The 27,071-nt window shown below is 41.6% G+C and overlaps 2 protein-coding genes across 20 annotated transcripts in view; both read right to left on the bottom strand.

The window, feature by feature from the left end:
• UMPS (uridine monophosphate synthetase) overlaps window positions 1–7,343 on the bottom strand; it is a 55,475-nt gene extending 48,132 nt beyond the window's left edge. For 2 of the 4 annotated variants that reach the window (XR_013843189.1, XR_013843190.1), the window contains exons 1-6: window positions 7,163–7,343; window positions 5,955–6,108; window positions 4,597–5,265; window positions 3,969–4,144; window positions 3,266–3,380; window positions 1,648–1,881 (exon numbers count right to left, since the gene is read on the bottom strand). Coding sequence is in view for 2 of the 4 variants with exons in the window: in XM_079994162.1 (XP_079850288.1) it covers window positions 1,706–1,881; window positions 3,266–3,380; window positions 3,969–4,144; window positions 4,597–5,265; window positions 5,955–6,108; window positions 7,163–7,297 (1,425 nt within the window). In the remaining 2 variants the exon portion in view is untranslated. Of the gene's footprint in view, window positions 1–1,072; window positions 1,882–3,265; window positions 3,381–3,968; window positions 4,145–4,596; window positions 5,266–5,954; window positions 6,109–7,021; window positions 7,045–7,162 lie in introns of those variants that run through there. The other 2 variants (XM_079994162.1, XM_079994163.1) reach the window with 2 other exon arrangements.
• A 2,060-nt stretch (window positions 7,344–9,403) lies between these two features.
• Window positions 9,404–27,071, bottom strand: part of KALRN (kalirin RhoGEF kinase) — a 492,818-nt gene continuing 475,150 nt past the window's right edge. For all 16 annotated transcript variants that reach the window (XM_079992495.1, XM_079992497.1, XM_079992481.1 and 13 more), the window contains 9 exons: window positions 22,524–22,551; window positions 21,524–21,695; window positions 19,937–20,058; window positions 18,888–19,019; window positions 17,048–17,212; window positions 16,563–16,641; window positions 16,213–16,413; window positions 15,661–15,799; window positions 9,404–14,097 (listed from right to left, as the gene is read on the bottom strand). In XM_079992495.1, coding sequence (XP_079848621.1) covers window positions 13,552–14,097; window positions 15,661–15,799; window positions 16,213–16,413; window positions 16,563–16,641; window positions 17,048–17,212; window positions 18,888–19,019; window positions 19,937–20,058; window positions 21,524–21,695; window positions 22,524–22,551 — 1,584 coding nt within the window. In that variant the 3' untranslated portion in view covers window positions 9,404–13,551. The remainder of the gene's footprint in view (window positions 14,098–15,660; window positions 15,800–16,212; window positions 16,414–16,562; window positions 16,642–17,047; window positions 17,213–18,887; window positions 19,020–19,936; window positions 20,059–21,523; window positions 21,696–22,523; window positions 22,552–27,071) is intronic.

Here is a 27,071-nt window from a genome sequence, read left to right as displayed (position 1 = left end):
TCCCTCTCAATCATCTCCAACTGTTGCGTTTCAGGAGTATCTATTTTCTCTATTTTCTCACACCAACCCATATGAGTGATGCAGGCACATTTAAAAATGCTCTCTGCCTACCACTGCTCTAGGGAAATGTTAAAAGTATGGCTAGACCCATCAACTGTCTTATATCAACACAGATATTACACTGAATACACAGACAATGGCAGAAAGGGGGTGTAACTCAAACAGGTGGTAAGAGTAGTGCTGAGCCTGCATGGACCTCCTAAAGATGGTTAGGAGAAGAGTACATCTGCATTTGTATATTTTGTTCCAAAGCAGCACAAATGACAAATATTTTATACAGCAGACAGCTGCTTTCACATTTATATTCCAGCAAAAGTAGTTGGCAAGTCCTAAACAATAGGTAAGTTTACTTTCTTAGTTCTCAGCAGTTATTTATTGTGGAAGACCAAACAGTAATACACAAGTCTATGTAAAGTAGGGTTGCCATATTTCAAACAGTGAAAATCCGGACAGAAAAGTTGTGCTTTTTCTGGCAAGATTGCAAAAAATTGACATTTTGCAGCTATTTTAAGGAAAAATTGGCCAAATTGGCATTGCTGACATGGGCTGCCATATGTCCAGAATTTCCCAGTTGGGTGATTTCTGCCCAGACACTGCTGACGACTGCGGTATTCCAAATATGTCTGGGAAATTCCGGATGCATGGCAACCCTAAGTAAAGAAACTTTTGAAAAACACAAAGGGTTATAGCACCCTCTGGTGGCTTAAATTTTATACAATGATACAAATTATTATTTTTTTTTTTTAAGACAAGATCTCTAGAATGCAAATGTTCACTAGAAGGGCTTGAAATTTACAAAAGCATATATTGACACCCAACTTTGTCTTGTCTGCAAGTGGAACATACTTCTGCTCACAGTGGAACTTGCCCTTCCTCTACTCCAGAGGGTTGGGGACATTTCATGGCAGATTTTTTTTTTTTGGGGGGGGGCTCAGGGGGAGGAAGAGGATATCCATGCACTGGGTATCATCCAGAGTATTTAATGTACAAAAAGATCTTCCCATTCTCATACCATTTAAACATAGTCTTTTTGAAGTTTACTTTATTGTTGTGACAACCACTGCATTTTACCAGTGAGGCAATTGAGAAGCAAGGATCCTGAATGTGCTTTGAGGTAGCAGATCATTAATGGAATGCATCATCTCCACGTAGTACACAAGCATATTAATATCTAAGGCACACAATTTCTGCACCTGAGCAAGATTTTGAAACGTATTTCACATCATGATCTAAAGCACCAAATACTGGATGGAGAAACTGCTCTGTGGAAGAGGGCCTATTACACTCTCAGTCCTTACATTTTAACACAACTGAGAACAGCAACTAACTTTAAACTGCAAATGCAATGTGATCAGGATTTGCTCGGCTTCCTCTTTTCTCACAATCTTTATGGCTCTGTGGTTCACAAAACCACTGGAGTTAAAAAAAAAAAACCCTTTAAAGTGTTTTTAAAAATGGGATAGCAGACGACACACAGCTGTTTGAATTCAGAGTCAAAATTTACAATTTCTGTACTGATTCTCAAATAACTTTATAGCAAAATTTTAACATACAACAACATTAGGCAAAATAACAACAAAGAATTACCTGCTCAATCCTTCCTGCTTCTAGAATTTGGTTTGCTTAATGAAACACAGCAGTTGTACTATTTTTGTGCACCAATTCTCTGCAAGTAGCTTTCCCATGCTACTTTCCTATAAGTCTCTGCTTCATCTGGGCGACTGGGCGCAGATAAGATACCACGGCCGACAATGATGATATCCGAACCTCTTTTATCAATCACTTCCTGAGGGCTGAGGTACTTCTGCCCAAGCTTATCACCTGCAATGGATCACAATCACAAATATGCCATGTTATGCTTGCTCTCCAGGAGTTTCCTTCATAAAAGAGTTTCAAGAATGCTGGTGACCTCCAGAAAGTGTTCCCCATGCTAACACTGGGTACAGATTTATCCTTATACACTGATACCTCGGTTTAAGAACAGTCTGGTTTAAGAACGATTTGGTTTACAAACTCTGCAAAAATGGAAACAGTGTCTTGGTTTGAGAACTTTACCTCAGTCTTACAACGGAATCTGAACGGTGGAAGGGCACTGGCGGCGGGAGGCCTCATTGGGGAAAGCACGCCTTGGTTTAAGAATGGTTTTGGTTTAAGAACAGACTTCCGGAACAGATTAAGTTCGTAAACCGAGGTACCACTGTATTATTAAAATGCTATTAAGTGTGCACAGGAAATAGGCATGCTCTAAAAGGATCTAACCAAGATGAGATAATCAACAACATGAGGTACTGCACATCAGAGCAAATAATAATAACCAAATAGCACAAAATAACAGCTTTCTTAAAGGGTTATTAACACTGATTAAATATGAAACATAAAGCCTCACTGGCATATCCATGGCAAATATGCCTTGATATTTGCATATAATTTAAAGCATTGCAAGGTTGCATACAAAACAGCAGGGACTGGTTTGCAGCCAAGGCTATGTGTGCAGAGATTCACGCATACAGCAGGACTTCCCATTCCTCTCCCAACAGACCCTTAAGATCTGCCCTGGAGGGACCTCCAGCACCCTACAGTGTAGCGCAGGAGGCTACAGGGGAGCGATTGACACATGGAAACAAGCGATTGACACATGGAAACATATGTGAGAGATGTGATTTATCTGCTGTTACAAATTCTGAACTTGCATACAAGCACAGATAAGTAGGAAATTATTTCCAGTAACCTTAATATCTAGTTACAGTTTTCAGTGAATGAAATAAGAAAATACTGGACAGAGCATTATGAACATTTAGGTAACTTGTATATTGTATTTTATGATACTGCACTTATTTGGCTGCTCCTAGTGTGGAACAGTTAGTATGTTTTACTTCTACATTTTACTTTGTAGACCTGTTTATCATCTTCCCCACTCTCCTCACTGTAGTACATGAATTGGGCAATTCTGAGACTATTTGGATGTGATCTCTCACCCAAGGCTAGGGAATGCAGAACCAGACATACAAATCTAAAGGCAATCTTAATGTTAGGACAGGGAAGGGTATAATCTGAACAGGAACTACTCGGGACTTTGACTGTATTTTCACCCTCACCAGCATACAAACCAGAAATATTTATGAGTGTACCTCTGAATTATTTCAATTATTCTGGTATTTTCATAAATATTTTGTACCATCAAATAAAGTGCCACAGAATTGCTTACCTCCAGCCAGCATCTGAACACCAGGAGTCAGATGAAGAAATTCAGGTTTGTCAATAATTCTGGAGCCAGAAATAAATCCCAGAATAAAATCCGAGTGTTCCTCGGCCATTTTAACCTAAAGGAAAACAAGTAAACAAGAGCAGTTAGAAAATGCTTTACACTCTTGCTCTAGAATGGAGGTACAAATACTAAACAAGGTGCTATTATGCAAGCACAAAGACTTGCAGCCTTAACAAAATCAAGACAACATGATAAAGAATCAAGAGACTGTACTGATCAGAACATCATACAATCCACTTACCTCCATTCACAATGGATACCATTATCTCATTAGCAAATGAGCATGCCAATCACAAACATAACCTCCTTGCTTCCTCTGCCTCACCCCATTTCCCTCAATTCCTACCCACACTCCCCCAAGAACTTTGTTTTTCATTTTTCAGAAGTGTAAACTCCCACTACTTTTCCTCAGACATTAATTTCACTGCAGTATTATGCTGCTACACTTCCATTCTGATCTATTCCAGAAAAAGCACCAGCAAATATTATCTTTGCTGGCTATGTCCAATTGGAGAAACTTAAAGTAGCACATTAAAATCCAAGAAATGCTGCTTTTCAAAAGAGCTTCCCCTCCTCCCGGGTGGTGGTGGTGGGAGATCTAGACCATTCAAGACATTTTGTTGAGATGAACGCTCCAACTTACCACAGCTTTTGTATAGTCACCAGTGGCCAGCGACCCTTCTGAGCTCATCTCACCAATCAAGAGACACCCTCTCTGTAAAGGATGCCCTATTTCTTTCAATCCCTTAACAACTCCAGGTCCAGGAACAGCATGAGCATTAACTATATCTGACCAGGATGCTATTTTGAAAATACCACCTGAAACAGAAAATATACAATGTATCAGTTAAGCGTCTTTTTGGCAATCAGATAACTACTTAAGAGATTAACCAGGGATACCCTTTTCACAACTTTTATTACCACTGTAGAAATATTGTCGAGTCATATTTTCTACACCTATCAAGGTCATAACTACACAGTACTATCACAATATGGGATATCAATATTCTATATTTGTTAGCACCCTGTAGGCTAGCCTCAGGATTGATTTCCTCAGTATTATTTTTCTCAATATAGCATACAATCTGAATAAAAGTCAGCTCAAAAGCAAGGCCCTTGAAGGCTTGAAAATAAAGAGCTAGTTTCAAGTCAGTGAAGGCCACATCAACATTTCAAATTAAGAGTACTAGGAACATATGCAGCCCTATAGAGATATGCAACACATTATAGGTTGAAAAGAGGAGAGGGGTTAGTAGTTATGCCAAATTCACCTTCATACTGATGCTTCACAGTATTTCCAATGTCTGCAAACTTGCGATCTTCAAATATCAAGAATTCATGCTTATCTGCAAGTGCTCTCAACTCCTTGGCTATTTCTTGGGTGAAATCATCCAGAATATCAATGTGAGTCTTCAAGATACAGATGGAAGGGCCCAAAGTCGCAGCGAGCTGGAGCAATTCTTTGGAGTTAGTCACATCAGCAGAAAGACACAAATTAGACTGCTTTTTCTCCATCAGCCTGAGAAGTTGTGCAGCGAGGGGATGAGTGTCTGGCAGTTCAGCCCGAGCAGCAAAGCTCATTTCTTTGCACATTCTTTTCACGGGAGGAGTACCATTTTGCTCAGGTGGTTTAATAATATTCTCCTGGATGAATTTTTCTACTCTTGCCACCATCTCAGGAGAAACTTTTTCTTGCTGCTCAAGGATCTTGAGAATTTTAGATAAGGTGCATACAGAGTGTAGGCGTATGCCATGCTTCTCCAACAGGGCTACCCCTCCTTGCTCTCTGTCCAAAAGCACTATAGCATCTGTAACCTTCAACCCCTCTTTCCGAAGGGTCTCTGCCGTCTCCAGAACACTTGAACCAGTGGTAACTACATCTTCAATGATCAGACAAGTTTCTCCTGAGTTTATAGTCCCCTCCACAAGACGTTTGGTACCTTTTGAAGCAAAAAAGGGCATTTTTCATTAACCTACCAATACAAAAAAAACCAAGCTTGCCAGCTCAACTGAAAATATTATTGCTACTATAGTGGTACCTCGAGTTACAAATACCTCAGGTTACAAACTCCACTAACCTGGAAGAGTTACCTCGAGTTGAGAACTTTGCCCCAGGATGAGAATGGAAATTGTGTGCTGGCGGCGCAGTGGCAGCAAGAGGCCCCATTAGCGAAAGCACGCCTCTAGTTAAGAACAGTTTCAGGTTAAGAACAGACCTCCGGAAAGAATTAAGTCCATAACTAGAGGTACCACTGTATTATTAAAAACAACATGTGCACTACACCAGTTAATAAAAACTTGTGGTTAAAACTTCTGCACTAAGGCTCCTAAATCACAGGTGTGTTGTTGTTGTTTAGTCGTTTAGTCGTGTTCGACTCTTCATGACCCCATGGACCAGAGCACGCCAGGCACTTCTGTCTTCCACTACCTCCCGCAGTTTGGTCAAAACACAGTTGTGTTATGTACATCAAATTATTACCTTTCTAGATCTGCTAAAACAACAAACTGTATACACACTACTGAGGAAGTTGGAAACTTTGTTAATTTATTATAAACATTTTTGCTGTCTTGAATATTCATTGCTTATAATGCCAATATATATCATCTAGGTAAATTTGATTCTTTTTACCATAATCTTTAGCTTCTTTTCGCCGTATAAGCATTGGGATCTGGTTGGTTGAGCAGATGATTGTAGCCAGGGGCAAAGCCGTGTATGGGACCCCGCACACCGAGTCATACTTGATTGCAGCATCCTTTGCTGTTTGAAAAAGGAAACCTGCTACCTGAAAGAAAGAGTTTTAAATATTAAATAGGTTCTACCATTATAACCAAACATTAATACATTGTCAATAAAATAAGGAGAGTCCACAAAGAATCACCAGAAAGCGAAACCATAAGCACCAAAGATCACATGGATTTTGTTTCTTCACATGATGCTTACTTCATCATCTAATTATGCTTGTGTTCTTTGTATTTAGGTTGAGGAGCAACAAGCAGTGATAGCTTAATTATTTCCTTGGAAGAATCATGTATTTGTGTGATCTCTGTTGCACTAGTGGGAATTCTTGTGTTGAGTTCCGCTAGCACAACTATTTGGTTGAATATGGCATAAATGATAAGGTATGCTACCGAGTTCTGAGAAGGGTATCCTTTGCAACAATGCTGACAAGACAGAACAATGTTCTTATCTCTTTGTGCCCTTCTTCCATCCATATCCCTCAACCTCACCTTCCACTACAGCCAATTATGCATGAGGGAAAAACCCACCCCAACATGGTTCCAGGAGTACTACTAGCTGGCAGGATTGTATCATCTTTGACAGCCGCCCTCTTCCCCAGCAACTAGTTGACCCTCGTGGTCCCTTTCTGACTCTTCTAACACTCTTGCCATGTTTGTTTGCTTGTTTAAAAGAGGCTTTTCAAATATTCAGGCATGGCTGGCCTCCAACTCCCCTCAGTCCCAGTCAACATGGTTAGGGCCGGAGATGATGACAGCTGTTGTCCATTAGTATCGAGAGCACTAAATGAGAAAAGGCATTAAAGCATTTTTGTCCTGCTGAAAAGGCTCACAGAGAAGCTGACATAAATTCGATAGCAGCAAGCTGCCCCCCGTTTACACCCTCGTAAACCCTTTTCCCCCAAAAGGGGGAAGGAAAAAAATGAGGAGAGGCAAACCCCAGTCAGGACCAGTTCTTACAGCTGCACAGCGCTGCTTATAATGACCCCCAGCTGCAACAGAAACACGAGGCGCTGGTCTCTCGGCCTCCCTCCTCCAACTGCCTCGGCCCCGCCTTCCTCCCTCACGCGCGCCCCGTTCCCGCCCGCCCGTGGGGCTCACCTTGTTGAGCAGGGCCGGGTGCGACACGATGACGCGCAGGTCGACATAGGCCGGAGAGAGGAGGCCGCTCTTGAGCACGAACTCGCCGAAGCGCACCGCCCGCACGCCGTACAGCTCCGAAGCTAACGCTTCCATCCTTCCAGGCTCTCGTGCGTACGTAGGGAGGACAGCGCGCGCTGGAGCAGTCGCCGAGTAATGACGCGAGGCAAGGCGGGGCGGGGCAACCCTCTTCCGTCGCTAGGAAACGGGGCGATTCCTTACGGGGCGCCACGTGCACATGCGCGCTAGGGGAGACTACTCTTACCCAACCGGACCTACTATTGTATTTGTGGCACCTGGGTTTCTCTTGCATCCTAGCCGGTGCTATTTGCTTGGAAAGAAGGGGGTGCAATTGGTACCGGAGGAGGAGTGAAGGTTGTATATGCTCCGCGGAGAAGGCAGGGAGGCTGTTTTGCAGTTGCTTGTGCTACTACTACACGGATATTCTGGTGCACGTGTGTCCGGGTGGACGCGTGTGGACATCACCTAGCAGACACTGGTGTGGAGGCACAAAGCGGCGACTCCACCCCCCCAACCCGGTCTCCAGAATAGAGCTACCCAGGAGAGGAGAGATGGGTGTAGACAGGATTTATGTTGGGGGGGGGCAGGACTTTTGTTGGGGGAGGTAGGACCGACGTGGTTGGTCAGTTTGTTATTTCTATTGTTTTACTTGATCGAGGGAGGCAGGTGCCCCCCTTAGCTACGCCCATGCCTTGGAGCGTTTGAGGGGGAAAGCGGTGTGTACATTTAATTTAGGGGAGTACGAGAAGAGGGCCATGCACTCGCAGTGGGGGCGCCGCCTGTGCGTCCAAAAGCCGAATAAAAACTCCATCGCCAAAGGAAAAATCCCTCGGAGTGCAGCACTAGGATGGATGGAGGCATGACAACGACACTGGAAGCAACATTTGCGTCGGAAGAATACTGAATAGGGTCCATTTTGAAAGAGAAGCTTCGGGCTTCTCAGGGATGGATAACTTTTTAAAGAAAGGACTACAGGTTTTCCCGATTGAGATGTGTTTCGAACTTTTGTGCAACTAAGGACCTGGGAGCATGGCCGTAGCCAGGAATTGTTGGAGAAGGCGGCAGAACCGAGTTATCTGTGACGCAATTGGTTAGTTCAGTTCAGTTATTTTAATTTACGGTATTTATTTTCAGCCGCACCCCCCTGGGAGCCAATAATCACCTGCAGGGTCGTCTAGCACGTTCGGATTTACTCGCTTCGTAAGAACTCGGGCATTGCTCACATTAAGGACGTCCTCTGTTACGGACGTTTAATCTTTAGGCTCTGCTAAAAGTTCGGGGTCACACACTACCACCTTTAGCACTGAGTAGCCTGATCAACATAGACCAGAGGAAATTAACAGTTTTGGTGTGCGATATGTAGCAAAATTTGTATTTTTTTTAAAGGTAGTGTTAGCAATATCAAAATCGAATTTGCCCGAACACAGTAAAGGTAAAGGTAAAGGTACCCCTGCCCGTACGGGCCAGTCTTGACAGACTCTGGGGTTGTGCGCCCATCTCACTTAAGAGGCCAGGGGCCAGCGCTGTCCGGAGACACTTCCGGGTCACGTGGCCAGCGTGACATCACTGCTCTGGCCAGAGCCAGAGCCGCACACGGAAACGCCGTTTACCTTCCCGCTGGTAAGCGGTCCCTATTTATCTACTTGCACCCGGAGGTGCTTTCGAACTGCTAGGTTGGCAGGCGCTGGGACCGAGCAGCGGGAGCGCACCCCGCCGCAGGGATTCGAACCACCGACCTTTCGATCGGCAAGTCCTAGGCGCTGAGGCTTTAACCCACAGCGCCACCTGCGTCCCCTAGTAGAGCTAATCAATTCTCCACAGTAGAGCTAATCAATTCTCATTATTTCAAGGTTCATATTACAGTCTTAAAGCACATATGTCAAATTATAAATCCTATTTTTTAGGGAAGAAAAGTAGTATAGATAACGGACTTTCATTAAGCACCCCCCCTTACTTTTCAGCTGTATCTAAAGGCTTTACATGGCAGGCAGCTCTCACAATTTCTTCTCCTGTGTTCTCTCCCCATACTATACAGTGTCATATAAGTCAAAATAAAAGCTTGTCTTTATAATATCCGTCTTAATTGATTTTATCAGCAGAATTGCTTTTACATTAAAAAATAAAAATCCCATACTTGAATCTTTTGTATATTGTATTTATAAGGAAGGCAATAGCCTAAAATGTAGATTTTATCATCTGTAGATAACATATATATTTATATATACTGCAGAAGAGTAAGAACATGTGACAGCAGGAAATCACTTTACAACATTACACATGAAGAATCAGAAGTATAAATAAAATATTTACAAAATGTTTTAGAAAACACATATGCATACAAAACAAAATCAATAATAAAATAATGAGATAACACTTAAGGCAGACCAGCAAAAGACTGAAAATGATTAAGGCTGTGGAATTCGTTTGCACCTTGAAATTTTTTAAGCTCTTAATACAATCCCTACCACACCACCACCACCACCACAGAAATGATTGTTGCAAATATTTTTAAAAGTGTGTTTTTAGTAGTCTGCTGTGCCCTTTACATGTCTGACCTTATTTTTCAGTAGTATACTGTTGAAGTGACATGCTAGCAAAAGCAGACTCAATGGTTTGACAGAAAGATGCAAAAGCACCAGCACTGAAAAAGAGAGCATAAGGATAAGATATGGCTTAAGTAGAAAAGATGTTTGTTACTACTAGCTTCAGAGTATAAAGCTGAGAAATTACAGAATCCTGGCATATTAACAGTCACTAGTATAACGATTCTAGAAGCAGTTTGATATTGGACAGCTTGGGGAGCCAAAAAAAAAGGGATCTGACATTTATTCTCTTAGGAAAGCACCATTTTCTGATGTGTCAGTCCATAAACAATCAGCTTTGGGGAGAAACCAGAGCCCTGTGGAGGATTTTCTTCTACAAATGGATAGGAAAGATGTTGTCCATGCAATGGCACACATATTCCTCGGAGACCTAGTTACAATCCAATGGTCCCAAACCGTGGCTAGTCACACTTTGTTGCATACAACTACTGGCTGCAGATGACATATCCAACAAAATCAGCAGAGGATGAAGGGCACACATGTACACAGAGATATGCAGCCAGTCTTAAGTTGCTTTGTTACAAAAGATTAAAAGCAAGATTCCAGGAATTGTCACACATAATGCCTAAATGACATTTGAGCCTCTTGGATGTTATTGATGTTGCTGCAGAAGATAAGACATCCATGGTATTCTGGTTCAATGTAGATTTTACATTCACATTACAAAGCCCTTTGAAGCAAAAACTGTTTTATGCCTGAGAAAACAACTCTCAAGACTTCACGATAAAACAGCAGTCAGTCCTTGTCTTAAATCCTGCCTATTTGCTTGCCACAGATTCAGGTATTTTTCCCCCATAGGTGATTATTCCATAGGGATTTAAATGTACCATAGAGGTTTCTTCTTCAAGGATGCTTAAGTAATCTCTTTTGCATTTCCCCAGAATCACAAATAAAATAACCAAAAGTAGGTACACATTTTGACAGTCACTCTTCCACGTATATGTAGAAGAACAGAACTAGAAAGTAGATAGGCATTTTTGATGCGGCTACTGCAGCTGGAAAGAACAAGGAGATGTGGCAAAGATCCACATCTATTTATTTTATCATATCTAAAAGTTGTGATGCTTTACTGAGGTTGTCCTTGGTTCCAGTGAAGTGATCCATGACATGCAGTCTGGTCTCACTATGTTACGTATGTTTATTCAGAAGCAGCGCTGGCTCAATTGTTATCGTGTAATGTGAAGAAGCCACCTTGCGCAGATGCTGAAAGCATGGAAACACAACTGTTTGTGTCGCATGGCCTGTAATTCATCCCTGAACTAGCTCACGGCACTCGGGTGCAGTGGAGGATGCTGCCCCATCAACAGAGCTGAAGTCTCCTTGGCTTTTGTACATAGAATGGGGAAAGACACCATCTTGTCCCTTTGCCTCTGACATCAACATGTTTTGGGCTGCCCATGCTCGGAAGGAAGTACCCACTGTCTTCAGCGGAACTAGCTTTCCATTAAGTATGCATAGGATTGTAGCTAGCCTAGGTCACACTGAAGCCACTGGGACTACTTAGTTGTGACTAATATCTTCCATTGATTACAGTGGGATTCCGCCATGGGTAACTTGGGCTGGATCTTGGCCGTCGTTTATACCTGAGCCGATATGCTCTGCCTCTGGATGATTGTCAGTGCCTTGAGGAAATTGTAGCAACTAAAAGGAACCTCAAGAGTTGATCCTATCTCCACATTCCTTATTATAACAGTGGGTTGGATGATCACTGCATGTTCATAGTATAACAAACCTCTTGATTAAAAAATAGCAGGAAAAAAACACTTCATTGAAAAGTTAAAGGACATCAGCTTCTTTCCCTATGGAAAGGCCCTTTGCTTTGTTGAACCACATTTTCTAGCCAGAAAATCTAAGTCAAGTACCTTTCTCCTTTTCTGTACTGATTTGTTGGCTTGTTTCTTGGTTCACCAGACATCAGTGTGTTCACCACCTTTCTTATTACTCTCACTGTAGCAAGAACATTTACAGCTCCTGATTTGATCTGTTTGAGGTTTTGGGCAAGAGAAAGGAGAAAACGGTAAAATACTCCAAGTTAATATAATATGTTAGGTGCCACTGAGAGGCTACAGAACCCTTGTCACTTGGCTACCAGGTTGCCTAATCCTGACAGCTACTTAGGACACAAGTGACTAAAAGATGTGCCAGAACCATTAGTATATTGTGTTCAACAAATGGATGCCAACTGAACAGGCAAAATGAGAGAGCTCACCATGCCTTTGATTATTACTAGGTCCATTGCCACACTGCAGAGTTTATAGAAGATTAGTTGGTGGGATAGAGGAAAAAGTTAACTATGAATTGCTGATTGATTTCTAAATGATTAGGATATGGTCAGTCACTGTTTTGGCACTAAATTCCTCTTGGTGTGAAAAGCTGGACTAGTTCTTACAATATTAATTTGAGATAACTGCAATTTGGAACTATTCAAAAGCTTCTTAGTTTGAAAATACTTTGATGATTTATAAGGGGCTATTAAGTTAGTGGCGTGTTTAGTGCACAATAATGGACCATTACAATGACTTTTTATATTAATAGTCTTTTTTGAATTGTTATTTAACACCAGAGTTTGGGATGGAACAAATATGCTAGCATAGAAGTTAGGATTCTGGAGCTAGGAAGAGAGATGCATGTGTACAAATATGCAGTAAACTACCAGTCTCACACATCAAGACTAATTTTGAAGCAATAATTGTAAGGATGGACCCACTATGTTTACCACACTTTGGCCAACTTTGGATTGATTTCACAACTGATCAACTTTTAAAACTGAAAAAGGAATAAGATTCCTTTTCATTTTACAGACTATATGAGAATTCAACAAACATTCTGCAATAGAAAAAGTCTTTGACATCTAGTTTACAGATAACAGTAATTATTGTAACATAGCCTTTTCTCAACACACAGGTTTCACAAAAAAGTCTGTACAAGAGCTATAAAAATTTACTTTAAAAAATGTCTCATTGTGCTTCATCAAAACATTTTTTGTTCCAGTGAATTTACCATCTTAGCCGTAGCACATTGCTACTTTACAGTATGTTAGCTTTGAACATGTGAATGCTGGAGAATCCAAAGGACTTTTGACAAAGGTATACTATGATCCTGACCAATACGGCATACCTAAGTCACTTTACAGGCAAAGCTGACATTATGATAGCACAAGGGCCATAAAAAAACAATTCTGCCACAAGGTTAATTCTTATTGAAGACAAATGGAATTCTCCTAGTGAAACAGAGCTTCATTAGGACTTGAGGAGCAACTATTTCTGCAAAATCTCAAATCCAGTCCAGTGTTGTTGTTTCAGGAAATGCTGGCTGTGGAGGGTCAGCCTAGTTTTATTTCTTTACTTTCCGTTGCCTTTCAAATACATGAGTTAAAGTTTAATAAGATCAGCAAGGGTGTCCAGGTCTTTTAGAAGGCTGCCTTTCAAAAGTAAGGCAATGGTGTTTTGGTTACCATTTTCAAATGATGTATTTTTCTAAAATATTCTTCTGTATTTGACATGACTTCATCATTGCAAGATAAGTCACGCGAGGAGTTGCATATGCAACATCAGAAAGCCTCTAGTTCTAACCAGTTAGATAATGCAACTGCTGGAAAAGTACATACACTTTCTTTGACATCACATCAACTAGAATACTTTACACAGACATAAAGAGAGAGATTCCACCTTCTCTCTTTTCACACGCCACGGTGCTTCAGTGTCAAATCAAGGTACTTGTATTGCATTATATTCCTGGGTTCATCCTGCTCATTATGAAACTCTTAACATTGGGAATTGGCCGCACATCAAACTGGTGCTTGCGGCGTTCAATGAAGCTGGATAGGCGTGAGGTATCCAGTGGGATTTTGGAATAGCTGCCGTTGTGAAACTGCAGCCAAGGGTGCTGCAGACAAGTGGCTGCTGTTGGCCTCCTCCTGAAGTCTTCCTGAAGGATGACAGTGATGAAGTCTCTGGCAGCATGGCTTACATCACAGAAGTACTCACTGGGAAAGCTGAAGTCCACTCGGCACACATTGATGCAAGTCTCCTCCCTGCTTTCATCCAGAAAGGGGGACACACCACTCAGCATGACATAGGTGAGCACACCCAGGCTCCAAATATCTGTGCCCAGTGAAACAGGAGCACCTTGGATAACTTCTGGAGCAGCAAATTCAGGGTTTCCAAGGAGATGATGAACATGGTAATGGCCAGTGATTTGAACAGCATCTTCCAGGTCTATTAGCTTAACGCGAGGCACCGGGATCCGCAAATCAATGAGCAAATTTTCTGGCTGTGGAGAGCAAGGATAAAAAAAAAGGTTCCATTGTTCATTGCTTTTGTATTATAAATCAGTTTAAGCCAACATTTATCACATTTACAGCCTGCCTGCCTTCCACCACAGAACCCAGGACAGTGTATATGTGGTTCCTGTGGTCCTTCAGATCATACATTCTTTTGCTTTTCCTGTTAAGGAAAAAAATGTACCAACAATGTATGTGCTGGCACTTCTTCAGAACACACGTATGTCCCAAGTAAGTACTATAAGTATTTGCTCAGCTAGTTTGGAGGCTTTACATTTTGGTACTTACAGAGCATTTCAGTGAATATTTGCTCAGAAGTAAGTTCCACTGTGTTCAATAGGCCTTACTTTCATGTATAGAGGATTGCAGCCTTAATTATAATATTAGATTGACCACCCAGCAAAACACCATGCACAATGCACAAACTTGAGTGAAAGGTTTCAATGGATACCAGCTGAAGGATAGAGACATTTTGAAACTTGTGTACATTGGAGTACAATGATGTTTAAAACAAAAGGCACTACAGGAGGCCAGCCTGTAAGATGTACAGGCCACAACTGCCCACTAGGTAGAGGTGGGTGAATGGCAAGCATCATGTACAACCTTACAGAAAATATTTTACATCTTAGATTTATGCAGATATAAGTTCATGTCTGAGTAGTAGTTTGAGAAAAAACCTAGTTAAGCAGAAGAGGCAACAAAACTGCTATGAGCCAACACTGTGTATGTTTTGAGTTGCAGTGCAGACATGTAGACAGTCTGGTTACTCAGGCCATTTCACTAAAAAACAAGAATAAGCCTCTGTTGCACTGCTTATTCCATGTGCATATGTTGCTGAAGTATCCATCTTTCACAACTATCTGAGCCAGTCTAAGGAAGGATTTAAGCTTCATGTAAGCAACATATAAATTAGCTTTATGTTTACATCTCTATCAAGGTATAAGCAAAGTTATGTGGACAAATGAAATGAGATCTCATCATCCCCCTCCACCCCCCCCCAATTGCACATTTTTCAACAAGGAGCTTTTGTATGAAAGGAAGGAAAGAACTGGCATGTTGGATCTTTGTGGGAAAACATTGAAGATGTATGTGAGTTATACGCAGTTATTTTTTTCTGAGGGGATGCAGGGGTATGCATACCCCGAAACATTTTGTGAAGTTTTGCACTTTAATGTATTTATTTTTCCCAATTTGAACTATAAAATGGTGATTTTCTTGAGTCAAAATGAGAGTAACCCTAAAGGCTTTTTTTTTGAAAGAAAAAAGGCACTGGTTATATGTCATTTGTTAATGACAAGATATTAAAACAGAAAAAATGACATCCTGTAAGTGAATTCTCAGAACTGCTTGGAATTTTTATTGAAATTTGGACCAGATGCCTTCATCACAAATATGGCTATAAAGAAGTAGTTGAAAGAAGGACAGATTAGTGACATAAAGCAGGTACTTTTAAGTGTTTTCATTATAGGTAGATTGTCTCTTCACCCGAATTTAGAATAGACTGAATGCTTGGAATTCACCATGATAGAGAGAGATATACACAAGCTTCCTACCTTTATATCCAAATGAGCGACTCGGCAGTTGTGAAGGTACTGTAAGGCTTCCATTGTGTCTCTTATGTAAAAAGCTACTTTCTCCTCCATCAATTCATCATGATTCATTAAGTAGTCCAAGAGACGGCCATCATCCATCCTAAAAGCCAACAATTATGCACTGAGAAAAGAAATCTAGCATAATGACAAACTCTTGCTAATACTTCAAACATGCGACTAACACCTTATAATGGAAGTGGCATTTTTAAAAAGCAATAAATAAAATACTTATATATTGCAGTGTAATAAGGGCTATCTCATTTTAAATACAGTATAGGACTCTTTATTTAAGTGCATTGCTACTTCACACTGACTTATTATGCCCACCCCTACCCCCCTGGCCAATGCACATACTGGATTGTGTGAATCTGACATTCACAGTCATCTGAAATATTGCTCTTTTCATGGGGAAATGAAATCATTTTCATTACAATCATGAAATGTGTGATTGCAAAGATGGAGAATTCCCTCAGTATAACAAACAAGAAGTTTAGCTTCCATCAAAAGACTTACAGTTCTAAAATTAATATATAGGAGGAGGGTGACTCATAGGTGTCATGAATAGTGATATACTGAGGATGCTGCAAATGTTGCAACATGGCCGCCTCGTGTGCTGCCTGCTCTTCCTTCTTCATTTTTTTATTGATGAACTTCACTGCAACATCCTTCCTGGTGGCTTTGTGGATACATTTCTTTACAACAGCAAATCGGCCCCTGTGGAGAGAAATGATAATAAGCATTATTCATTCCTAAATCATGCACCCACTGCCTTAACAGATAACTTAAAAGAAACACTTTTAACACCTGGCTTGTGTATTTTAGTAAAATAATTGATTCCAATCTCATTTAGTGAAATAATTCACCTTCCAATCTCATTCAGTTCTGTGTAGGCGAAATCAAAGTTCTCTTTCCAGGTCACGGTGGCTCCATCTGCTGCAGAGTCTGTGAAACCCAGAGGATGGGGAAATAGAGTTGGTTGCAATGCTAATTATAGTCTTTATTACACATCAGTAATACAAAGGGAAAAGTTTAAAGAAAGAAAATCATGCGAGAGCCTTGACAAGCAAGCAGATGGCATGCCACCGAATGTGCACCCGGATCCTAAAGATTATGCCTTGAAAACAAAACAAAACAAAACAAAACAGCTGATCTAAATACATGTGTGCTGATCGGAAAAGACACAATCATATATACGTTGCCCTCAGATATCTATAGTTGAGTACAAAATGCCAACAAGAAGCTTGATAATCAAACAAACTGTAGCTTTTGAAGCAGAACTCTGACCCACAAGTTCTAATATTATTTCTTCTGAAAATTAGTATCCTTCCCTTTTTGACCATGTTCTCACCGTATTCTGGAAGTTTCACAAATTCAGAGGCCTCGCTGGGCAAACTGATTCCCCAGGGGTTGCTGGCGCTGACTCGGAACTGATATTGGCATCCAGGTGTGAGATCTTCAATAACGAGGTAGGTGTCCAAGGTGGAGGCAACAGACTGCTGCCAGACCTGTGAGCCTATGGGTTATGCAGAGAGAGATTAAGATAACATTTTTTAAAAGAACATGACTATAGATTTTAGAGAAGGGAGGATGCTGTGCCTTACTGACTCTTCCCCTCCACCGCACCACACTGAGACTAAGCCTTAATCTGGCCCTAATTGATAAAAAAAGGAAAGAAATACAGATTCTTTTAGAAGTCTCCTGTGCTTAAAAAAAAAAGCTAAGAAAAGTAGCAACCACTTTGTCTTCTTGTGTTGTCTGATTTAAACATGCAGTAGTGTGATGTTGTAGAATGGTCTATACCATATTAGACTAGAGGTAAGAGACATTATTTCTGAACACCATATTAAAAAAAACATTCCAAGTGGAAAACTAGTGCAATGGGGAAATCATTAGAACTTTATTTTCTATTGGTAGGGAGTTGAATAAATACATAAATAAATAAAATTTGCACAGGAAAGTATTGAGTAATACTCTTCATCCTCTGTGGACTGAAGCAGTATGGTCTGTTCTACCACTTCAGAGCCAGCTGTTAAGAACTTCAAATTACTACCCATTCTCTTCTGGGCAATCTTCTGGCAGCCACATGCCAGTGGTGGGCAGTGCCAGAGGCAAAAGTGGGAAGAACCATTAAATGTAAAATGTACAATAGGCTAGTTTCTACACACATGCAAACATTCCTCTTTGTCCTCCATCCCGGCAAGCAAGAGGCATTCTCAGAGTTCAACAATGCATTCTAGCCAGGCAAAAAACACTCGAGAGAGGCAGGAAGTAGGGGCAGTGAGGTGTGCTGCCTAGGAGTCTTGCTTGAGGGCTAGACAGAAAGGCCTGGAGGGCCACATTTGGTCTATGAGCCTGAGGTTCCTTCCCCCAGCTTATTGCAGCATGCTGGTCATGCATTTTTCACTGGTCTTTGTCAGGTGTATGGACCAGTGTGGTGATCACCACCAGTTGAAGAACCCTTCACATCTGGACTGTGAGAGCCAGGATGACTGAAAACAGGCTTGCCAGATCAAGTCCATAGGTTTTGCCTTTCACTTAAATAGGCTGGCAACCCCATGTAAAACTGGTGCTCCCTTGCTCTACTTGCACTTGCATCCTCAGAGGCCCATGGTTAAGCTGGAGGTCCACTGCTGAACAGCAGAAGAACCTGGCCCTGCTGTTGCTTCTCTTGCCATTGCCACCCACTGGCCCATAGCAGGCAGTGCAAAGAAGCCATGGGAGTGAAGGGAAGGAGCAGCAATTGCCACTGCCTGCTCACTTGCTGGCAGAGAAAGAGAGAGTGTGCAAGTGGGTAGTAGCAGGGAGGAAAGAGGTCACTAGGGCTTCTGAGAGAACCAATGTTTCCCAATAATGGCACAGAAAGAGAACATCCCTTCAGCTTCTTACCGAAGGGCTCCCAAAACCTCAAGCCAGTTCTGCTCACCTGTATTCTCCTGCCTGCCACGGGACACGACTTGCCCCACTTGCAGATGGGAGGGAAAGGTAATGGCGAAGCCACTGCTGCTAACTTGCTCACAACCTCCCATTTGCACCAGACAACCCTAGCAGAAAGAGGCAGGATAGGCAACACCCCAAATTAAAAGGCACCGAAGCCTATTAGCTCAGCCTAGCAGTTCCGCACAACAACCTGGATCATCCTATTACAATCAGTTGCAGACCAAAGGTGTATTATGAGTTTAAGCATATACCTTCTTCTCTGTACTCCACTGTGTAACCTGAAATGGTGCAGTTCCCTGTACTGGATGGAGGCAGCCAGCGAAGAATCACTGAGGTGCAGCTTCTTTCCTGAGCAATAGGGCGATTTGGGGCTGCAGGGACACCTGGAGTGTAGGCGGGGAGCAAAATCAGGAGAGTTGCATTGCAAAGCACGCGAAAGAGGGTTTCTTAAAACACACAGAGAGTGTTTCCTAGTGCAGTCATGGGTACAGGAGAACTGATGGACATGTATTAGGACACAACTATTAGAGACTGCCAGAGATCTAGAATCTGATCCTGTACTTGTATGCTTTACTCTGCAGGATAAATGGCAGGTTGGAGGGGTGGGGAAATGGTTGGGACAGGGACGCTAACTCCACTCCTCCCAAAATTTTAGCCCTAATTCCTCTTGCTCCCACAAAACCTGCAATTAATCTAATCCAAGTATCACCAGCCAGCACCCATTTGGTGACAATGGGCCATGCTATGTACCAAAATTGTGGGCAATTAACTTTGTTGTCTAAGTTTTTCTTGAAAATAATAGTACACATGAGAGCTGGTATACATGTTTAGGGTGGTAGAGGGAAGTATGCTGTTCACCCTCTAGGATTATATCACTTTAACTGTGTGTGTGTATATGTGTTAGAGAGATGAAGAAGGGGAAGAGATAAATTTGTAGTGATGGGGGCATGTGGAGGGGAGAACTGGTTATTTCCCATGTACTTAATATTTCCATGTAGAAAGTAGTACACAAAGTACATGTAGTACTTCAAATGCAAATGAGTATCACACACATTTGAGTATCACACATTTGAGTATCACACACATACACAACTAACCTGGTCTGCAAAAGCCTATCATGTCAGCTTTCCACAGGCAGGGATAGTTTTGACATGTGTGGATTCCTCACCTGCATTTTGAAGTGGTATACAGGCCCATGTACCATTAAACCAAACATTTCAAAAGCTGATTGCACAATGATTTAAACCAATGGAAGCTCTGGCTGAGCAAATATACAAAAAACCAGCAAGAAATCCATTACCTTGTACTTTTATTGTAGCCGAAGTGGACGCTGTTCCAAGCTCATTTGTTGCCACACAGGTATAAATACCGCTGTCTTGAGGCATCACATTACAGATCTTCAGAGTGATTTCACCTGAATCGCTGGAGAGGTGCAGATGTCAGTGTTTTAATCTGTTACTCTGCTAAGCATTTTACACTGGCTCAGTTTCCAGTGGCAAGCTGCTGCCAATCCATTTCAACTGACACAGAAAACAAGTCTCTGTGGATAGCAGACAAATAGAGCCCTTCGTATTATGCAGTTTTGTGGATGCAGGTGACTTACAAGGAGAGGAGGAAGAAAGTAGTAATGGATCCAGCTCTCTGTGTTAATGATTAATGATTTAGAGGCCCATAAGAATGGCACAGTTCAGCACCAGGTAGAAAGTGGTTTGTTTTTTAAAATAATAATAAAATCAGTGTGGGCTGTTATTGTGGTCCTCTGCTTCTTCGGATACTATCACTTAAACGTGCACTGCCTGCCTCTCCTGGAGTCAGAATAAACAGTGAAAGGTTGCTGCAGTGCCAGAAAAACCCATTATAAAGGCAATAGGGGTGTCCCACAGAGAACATCAATATTTCCTTTTGACCTGACGAGAGGGCTACCCAAGAACTATTTCCCTTGCTTCACTTTTAAAAAATGCTTGCGGCCACATACTTTAAGATGCATGAAAATGTCACATGGAAACAGTACGGAACAATTCTGTGGTTGCACCCTGTGATGTATTTCATGGATAAAAGTACTCACATCATATACATGCCTTTGGCTACAGCGCCTACATCTACATCTACGTCCTTGATTTCTTATCATCAGAAGCATTCAGTTGCTCTGATGAATTTCCCTCATTGTTTCCTGAGGATGTGGACCAAGGTTCTTTCAGAGGTGTGGCTTACTACATGTGTTCTTTCTCTTTCTCCCTTGTGATCAGGGAGATGATTAAAACCTCCCTTAGAGAAGGTATGGCTCCAGCGCCCTTGAAAGTGATGAGGGTGGTGCTGGGGAAACCCAGCTAGATGGACAGGGTATAAATAATAAAATTATTAATTATTATTATTATTATTATTATTATTATTAACCTCCTTCCTCTTCTGAAGCCATGCTTTGATCTGGACTGGATCAGGCCAGTGGCCCACCTAGCTCAGCATCCTATTCTCATAGCAGCCAACTTGATGGCTGTAGGAAACTGGCAATCAGGAGCCTAGCACAATAACACTCTCCCCTTCTGTGGTCCCCAGCAACCATGGAGGCAGAGCTAGTGGCTAGTACCTTGACAGCCTTATCCTCCATTAATTTGTCCAATTCCCCCTTTGAGGAGGAATGATAAGAAACAGTCTTGCTTCATCAGATCAAATACCCATTTAGTTCAGCAGCCTGTTCCCACACTTGCCAACCATATGCCTACATTTATTTATTTTTTTCAAATTTCAGTGTCCTAAACTGGCTCTCCTAACATAGTTTGGCATATAGGGTCATTAGCTGGATTCAAACACTTTTAATGCACCACATTTTCTAGGAGTGCAACTGCTACATTTGTGACATCCCAACGCCCTCTGCAAAATATGAACGTACCAGGAGGAAACTGCATATGCAGCTGTGCTGTTGTCGTTGTCAAGGATGTTCTGATCTGGTCCTTTCCAGGTTATGGTTGGCTTTGGTCGCCCACAGACTTTGCACTGCAACATTACCGTGTCACCAAGCAAGCAGGTGATGTCCACTAAGGGCACGAGAAACTCTGGAGCAACTGCAGCAAAGGCCACATGTATAGAGACATAATGTTCACTGAAAACATAAAACTAACCACAGGATGTTGAAAATACAAAATGTGCCTCAGTGATGCCTCTGTTGTATTGAGGGTTATTTATAAAGGGCTGTTATAAAGACCTTGCCCAACACCTCCTGTAAGACCAAGCATCAAGCAATAAAAGCAGCATCTGTTATCAGGTGAAACTCAGGAACATGAAAATCTCAGCACTCTCACACACAAATTCACACCTGGAAAGTCTCCATGAGGAAACCCTATATCCCGTGGTCTCCCATGAAATTCCAGAGGATTGCAAGGAATTCTGCAGGAAGTTCTAGAACTAGGGTTACCAATATCATGCCTTTCAAAACCAAAACGGGAGTCTCCAGAACACAAAGATGGATGAATAACTAAAATCATGTTTATCGCATTAAAAATACACCAAAATCTATTTAAATTTGAATAAACCAAAGGAAAGCAAGTAAACCGCATTCAAATAAATTAAATATGTTCATTTTTTGTGAACAGATGCAATATGAAACCAAATATTAATCCAAGTAACACAACACTGAAGTATGATTGAATACTGAATGTCTCTCCCTCTCACACACATATTTACCAGACAAAATTTGAATGTGGGTTCAAACTGGCTGGTTCACCATGCAATAGATTCCTTGGGACTGTGAGTGGTACTTGCTTGGCATCATTCTTTCTTGACTAATTACTTAGATAAGATTTCACAGGACTTGTTTGGGCAAAGATGATTAAACCCAATGTTTGGTTTGCTAGATCATGGGAACAACCTGCCACATTTCTGTCCTTACTCACCTTCCTGGATGAAGTTTGGGTTGATGATCTGGAAAAAGAACAGATACATAAAAGAAATAGAAAAGTCTTTTTTAACGGGCAATGAGAAGAGGGCTTATTCTCAGCAAAGTATTAGAGATTTGACATAAAGCTTGCTGAGGAACTAGAAGCACGTCTGGAAGGTTCTGATTCAGGATCCTGGGTGTGCTATTCCAGCACTTGTGACTTCCAGAGTCTAGAAGTGCAAGGTGCTGCAGCGCACAGCATGGAAAGGTTTTTTGGGACCAAATGTGAGTCAGTGCCCCTAATCCCCAAGGTCCTATGTCCTTGTCATAATGTGCAACAACCACTGTTTCCTAGGCCCATTCTTCAGCAATCAACATGACTTGGAGGAAACCACAAAGTTCATGTCATAGCTAGTTCTGGACAGTCCTGAGATGCATGAAGATTGCTGTGCTGGGGTCAAAGAACCATACAGTTCAGTATACCGCTCTCAAAAGCAGCCAACTTTTGAACATCTAGATAAGAATCAGGGTATTAAGACAAGGGTCACCTGCTGTTCTATGCCTCCAGTATCTGGTGATCTGAAGAGCCAGTGTGGTTCTTTTGTCTCTCAAAGGTAATTTGTCAAAGGCTGGCAGTGAGTAGAACAAGCCAGAAGTGGGCATTGCCCACTTCTAGACTCTTTGACCCATACCACATTGCCCTCAGGCCCATCTGTTGGTGGGTCACTGCCTCTGCCTTCTGGTAACAAACTGCACAGTGAGGCCTTCTGCAGCACATCATTCTGATGTAGACACAACTAGGTTTGCCATACATCCAGAATTTCCTGGACATACACGGAATACTGTAGTCAGAAGCAGCGTGTGGCCGGAAATTGGGGGTGGGGTGGGGAATCATCACTAACAAGCACTGGCACACTAAAACCACAGACAAAGCTCTAAATGTGCACAACATTAAAATTTGAAGCTTTCAGTTACAAAGGGTTTCAAGTGAAATTTGAACCTCAGTTTTGAAGGATGACTTTAGAAAACTGTTGTTAGTCTTGAGAAGTGAAATCTGAGACTGGATTATTAACCTGTCAAATCAAATGTTTTAGCTTTTTTAAAAATCATTTTAATCTAATAATATCTGCAAATAGTAATGTTGGGACATAATAAAATTAGAATTTGTGTGTTCACACACTGAAGCAAATTTAGTTATTTTTAGCAAATATTCTGAAATTCATTCAGTTCCTACTATAGAGCATTCCTACTATATACATTTAGGCCCAATGTGATGGTCAAACTACACTTTATGTTACACTTATGAAAAACATTACCACTCTTTCTTGGAGAAAAAGCAGCCTCTGTAAGCAATACTTTGCTTCAGCAGCAGAGAGCAGCTTTGCGCCAAGATTCATGGATTAACGATGAACTGCTTTGCAACCACTCAAACACAAATGGATATTTAAAACAAAGAATATCACTATTTCGCATAAGGCTGAGATGGGAGGGTTTTTTTTATTAATAGGCAGTAATACACATTATAATTGCTGTAGGAAATAGAGCTGGCATTTTGAGTCTTAAAATTCACCAGCAAGAATCATAGTTTACTCTCAAAGTCAAATTTCAAAGGTGAAATTTGACAAATTGTAAAACTCAAAGTTTCAGTTTTAAAATTATGAATTTTAAATGTTTACTACTTTCCCCTAACATTCACATTTCTTGCAACAATTGTAAAGTGCAGCTGCACCCTAAATATGCAGAAAGCAGGACTGGCAAAAAAGGGATCCACATTATTTAAAGTTTTAACAATGCACCTTCAGAGCAAGTAGCCAGGGCAAATTGCCTACTTCATTTGGACGTGGCTCAGTTGCACATTAATAAGCCTGTTCAGAATCCATCTCTTCTTGTTTTGCCTTTTGCCAGCCTGAGTTCTGCTCATGGAGAATATAGCAGTTACTGTATTACCTGTCATCTAGCCATTAAAAGTTTGGGGCATTTCTTTGGGTTGGGGGAGGGTGGCTGGCTATCCTAACTGGCATACATCTTTCCAATCTGAATTGCACTTCCAAATGGGCTTGTGAAACAAACTGAAATAATTATAAGCTACCTTTGTTGTAACATTATTGTCCTTTGTGAAAAACCAGAAGACATAAATCAAGAATGGGAAACGTGGCTATCTAAATGCTGCTGGACTTCCAAATTCCCATCATCCCTGATGACTGGCCATGCTGGCTGGGGCTGTTGGGAGTCAGAGTGCAACAACTTCCCGAAGGGCATAGATTCTCCACCCAGGCATAAACAATGCAGGCTGAAGGGACCTTGTAATCAAGGCTTTCTGATTGTCGCATAGTACAGTCTGGTTGTACATTTAAAACACACAACTTGTCCCAAAGAATCTTGGGGTCTGTAGTTTGTTAAGGGTGCTGGGGAGTGTAGCCATGTGGTGGGTAAACTATAGTTCCCAGCAATTTTTTTATTTTTTGGGGGGGGAGCCGTAACTGTTAGAAGTGCTATAAAGGTGCATTTAATACACACATTCCATTTGTCCAGAGATTTCGCAAAATAGAAACAGAGGCAGTTAAAAAAAGAGCTAGGCTGGATTTTCTCTCTTAGATGTGTTAACATTTTATTCCCAGGGATGGTTTGTGTTTTAACCTGGGGAAGTATTTGGAAATGGTATCCTTCCCTCCACACCTGTAAGGGCCTAATACACACACTGCCACATTATCCTACTGCATGTGTAGGCCCAACGTGATGGTCAAACTATACTTTATGTTACACTTCTGAAAAACATTACCACTCTTACTTGGAGAAAAAGCAACCTATAGAGACCTCTAAGCCAGTTTCCTGTCAAATGTCCCCCCTTACCTGCTCTCTGCTCTTGACAGCACCATTCAGAGCCAAGAGCAGCTGCATTTTTATTTTTTTTACCGTGAAATCTAGCTGGTTGGTTGTGTTAAGAAAAGCAGAGGGCACCTATTAAGGACAAGCTCAGAGAAGGGAAGAGGTATATAGTAGCCATTTTGTTCTTAACCTACCCAAAGACTGAAGAGCCTCAATATTCTGCTTTGGAGTCTAATGACTAGCAGGCAGACAGCGGCAAGTGTGTGCACTCCCCTGCCTTTGCTATATATACACCTTTCAAGAGAAGGAAGTGAGGAAGAACAAACAAAGATGGATGAAGACTTTTACTAATCAGTCAAAGCAGGGAGACTGTGGAACTGTGAGTGGTCCAAGCCAGCTGCTTGGAAGATGGCTGGATACTGTAAGTATTAGGCAGCTTTACTGGACACGACATGGTCAACCAGATGAATGGAGTATTACAGAACAAACTGAAGCACTGGGATACTGCAAGTCTACTTTGGGAGCTGGGTGGCAATGTGTCCTACTTTAATGAGGACAGTCCTCTATTTGAAGTCCAGTTTAAAGATAAAGAGCCCCAAGTGAGGACATCAGGGCCCATGAAGTTGTCCATCAACAGTGAGTATCTGGACCAGAAATTGAGAAGGCATATATATCACACTATATAGTCTTTCACACTATGTAGAGATGCATCATATTTCTATTTAAATCACAGTAATTGTCTTTATTTTTATTATTAAATTTCTATACTGCCCTATATTTGCATAGATACATAGAAATTAGCACATACATAAATTAGCACATACATCTGTGTCTTCTTATTCTTCCTGCTTGGCAGGGGGTTGGACTCGATGGCCCTTGTGGTCTCTTCCAACTCTATGATTCTATGATTCTGTCGATGTATAAGTAGCCAACTTGTTTGCGAGTTCAAAACAGCATTGTAACATTTTGCAAGTTGGCAGAGTACTGTTGCTAGGGCAAGGCAGATGGCAGAAGGCCGCCTTCGCAGAGGGACAAATGTTTCATAACTGTCACGAGGAGAGAGGGATATGCTCCTTTTTCATGACAATAACATAATATATGGGGGAGCACATGAAATGAGCCTGTGTAAGGCCCAGTGGTGCTGGCCTTTTAGAATATGAGACCTTTTCCCTGACTCCTTCCATACAAAAATATTGCTGTATCTCATTTTCTTCTGGGCTTCCTCTTCCTTTGTCCCTAGGTTTTGCGTTCATGTAAACAAAGCAGTGAGGCCAACAATGGATATTCTATTAAAAGTCTTTTAAAATAAACTATAATTACAAAGGCACAGCAAGTACAGTGGTATCAACATAGCACTGTTTAGCCAAAAGCAAATAAAAGAAGGAAGTTGGGAGGTAGGAATTCACTGCCTTGTTGTATTAGTTGGTCTCTAAGGTGCTACCGGACAATTTTTTATTGTTGTATCAAGTTTGCCTTACAGCTGAAGTCTGCAAGGCAAGTTTCACTGCAACCAGGGATGGGGCACCAATGGTTCTTCAACTCTTGTCAGACTACAGCTTCCATCATCCCTGACCATTAGCCATGCTGGCTGGAGCTGATGGGAGTTGGGGGTCTAACAGTGGGAGGACCACAGGTTCCCCACCTTGTACTAAATGGAATCTGAAACTGCCCAGATCTTACTGGTAAATGCACTTCAGTAGTACCAATGGACAGCAGCTGACCATGGACAGTTGCTAAT

This window comes from Podarcis cretensis, assembly GCF_951804945.1.
Source record: "Podarcis cretensis genome assembly, chromosome: 1".
Classification (NCBI taxonomy): Eukaryota; Metazoa; Chordata; class Lepidosauria; order Squamata; family Lacertidae; genus Podarcis; species Podarcis cretensis.
Note: the sequence above shows the minus strand (reverse complement) of the source record. Positions and strands in the feature narration are given on the sequence as shown.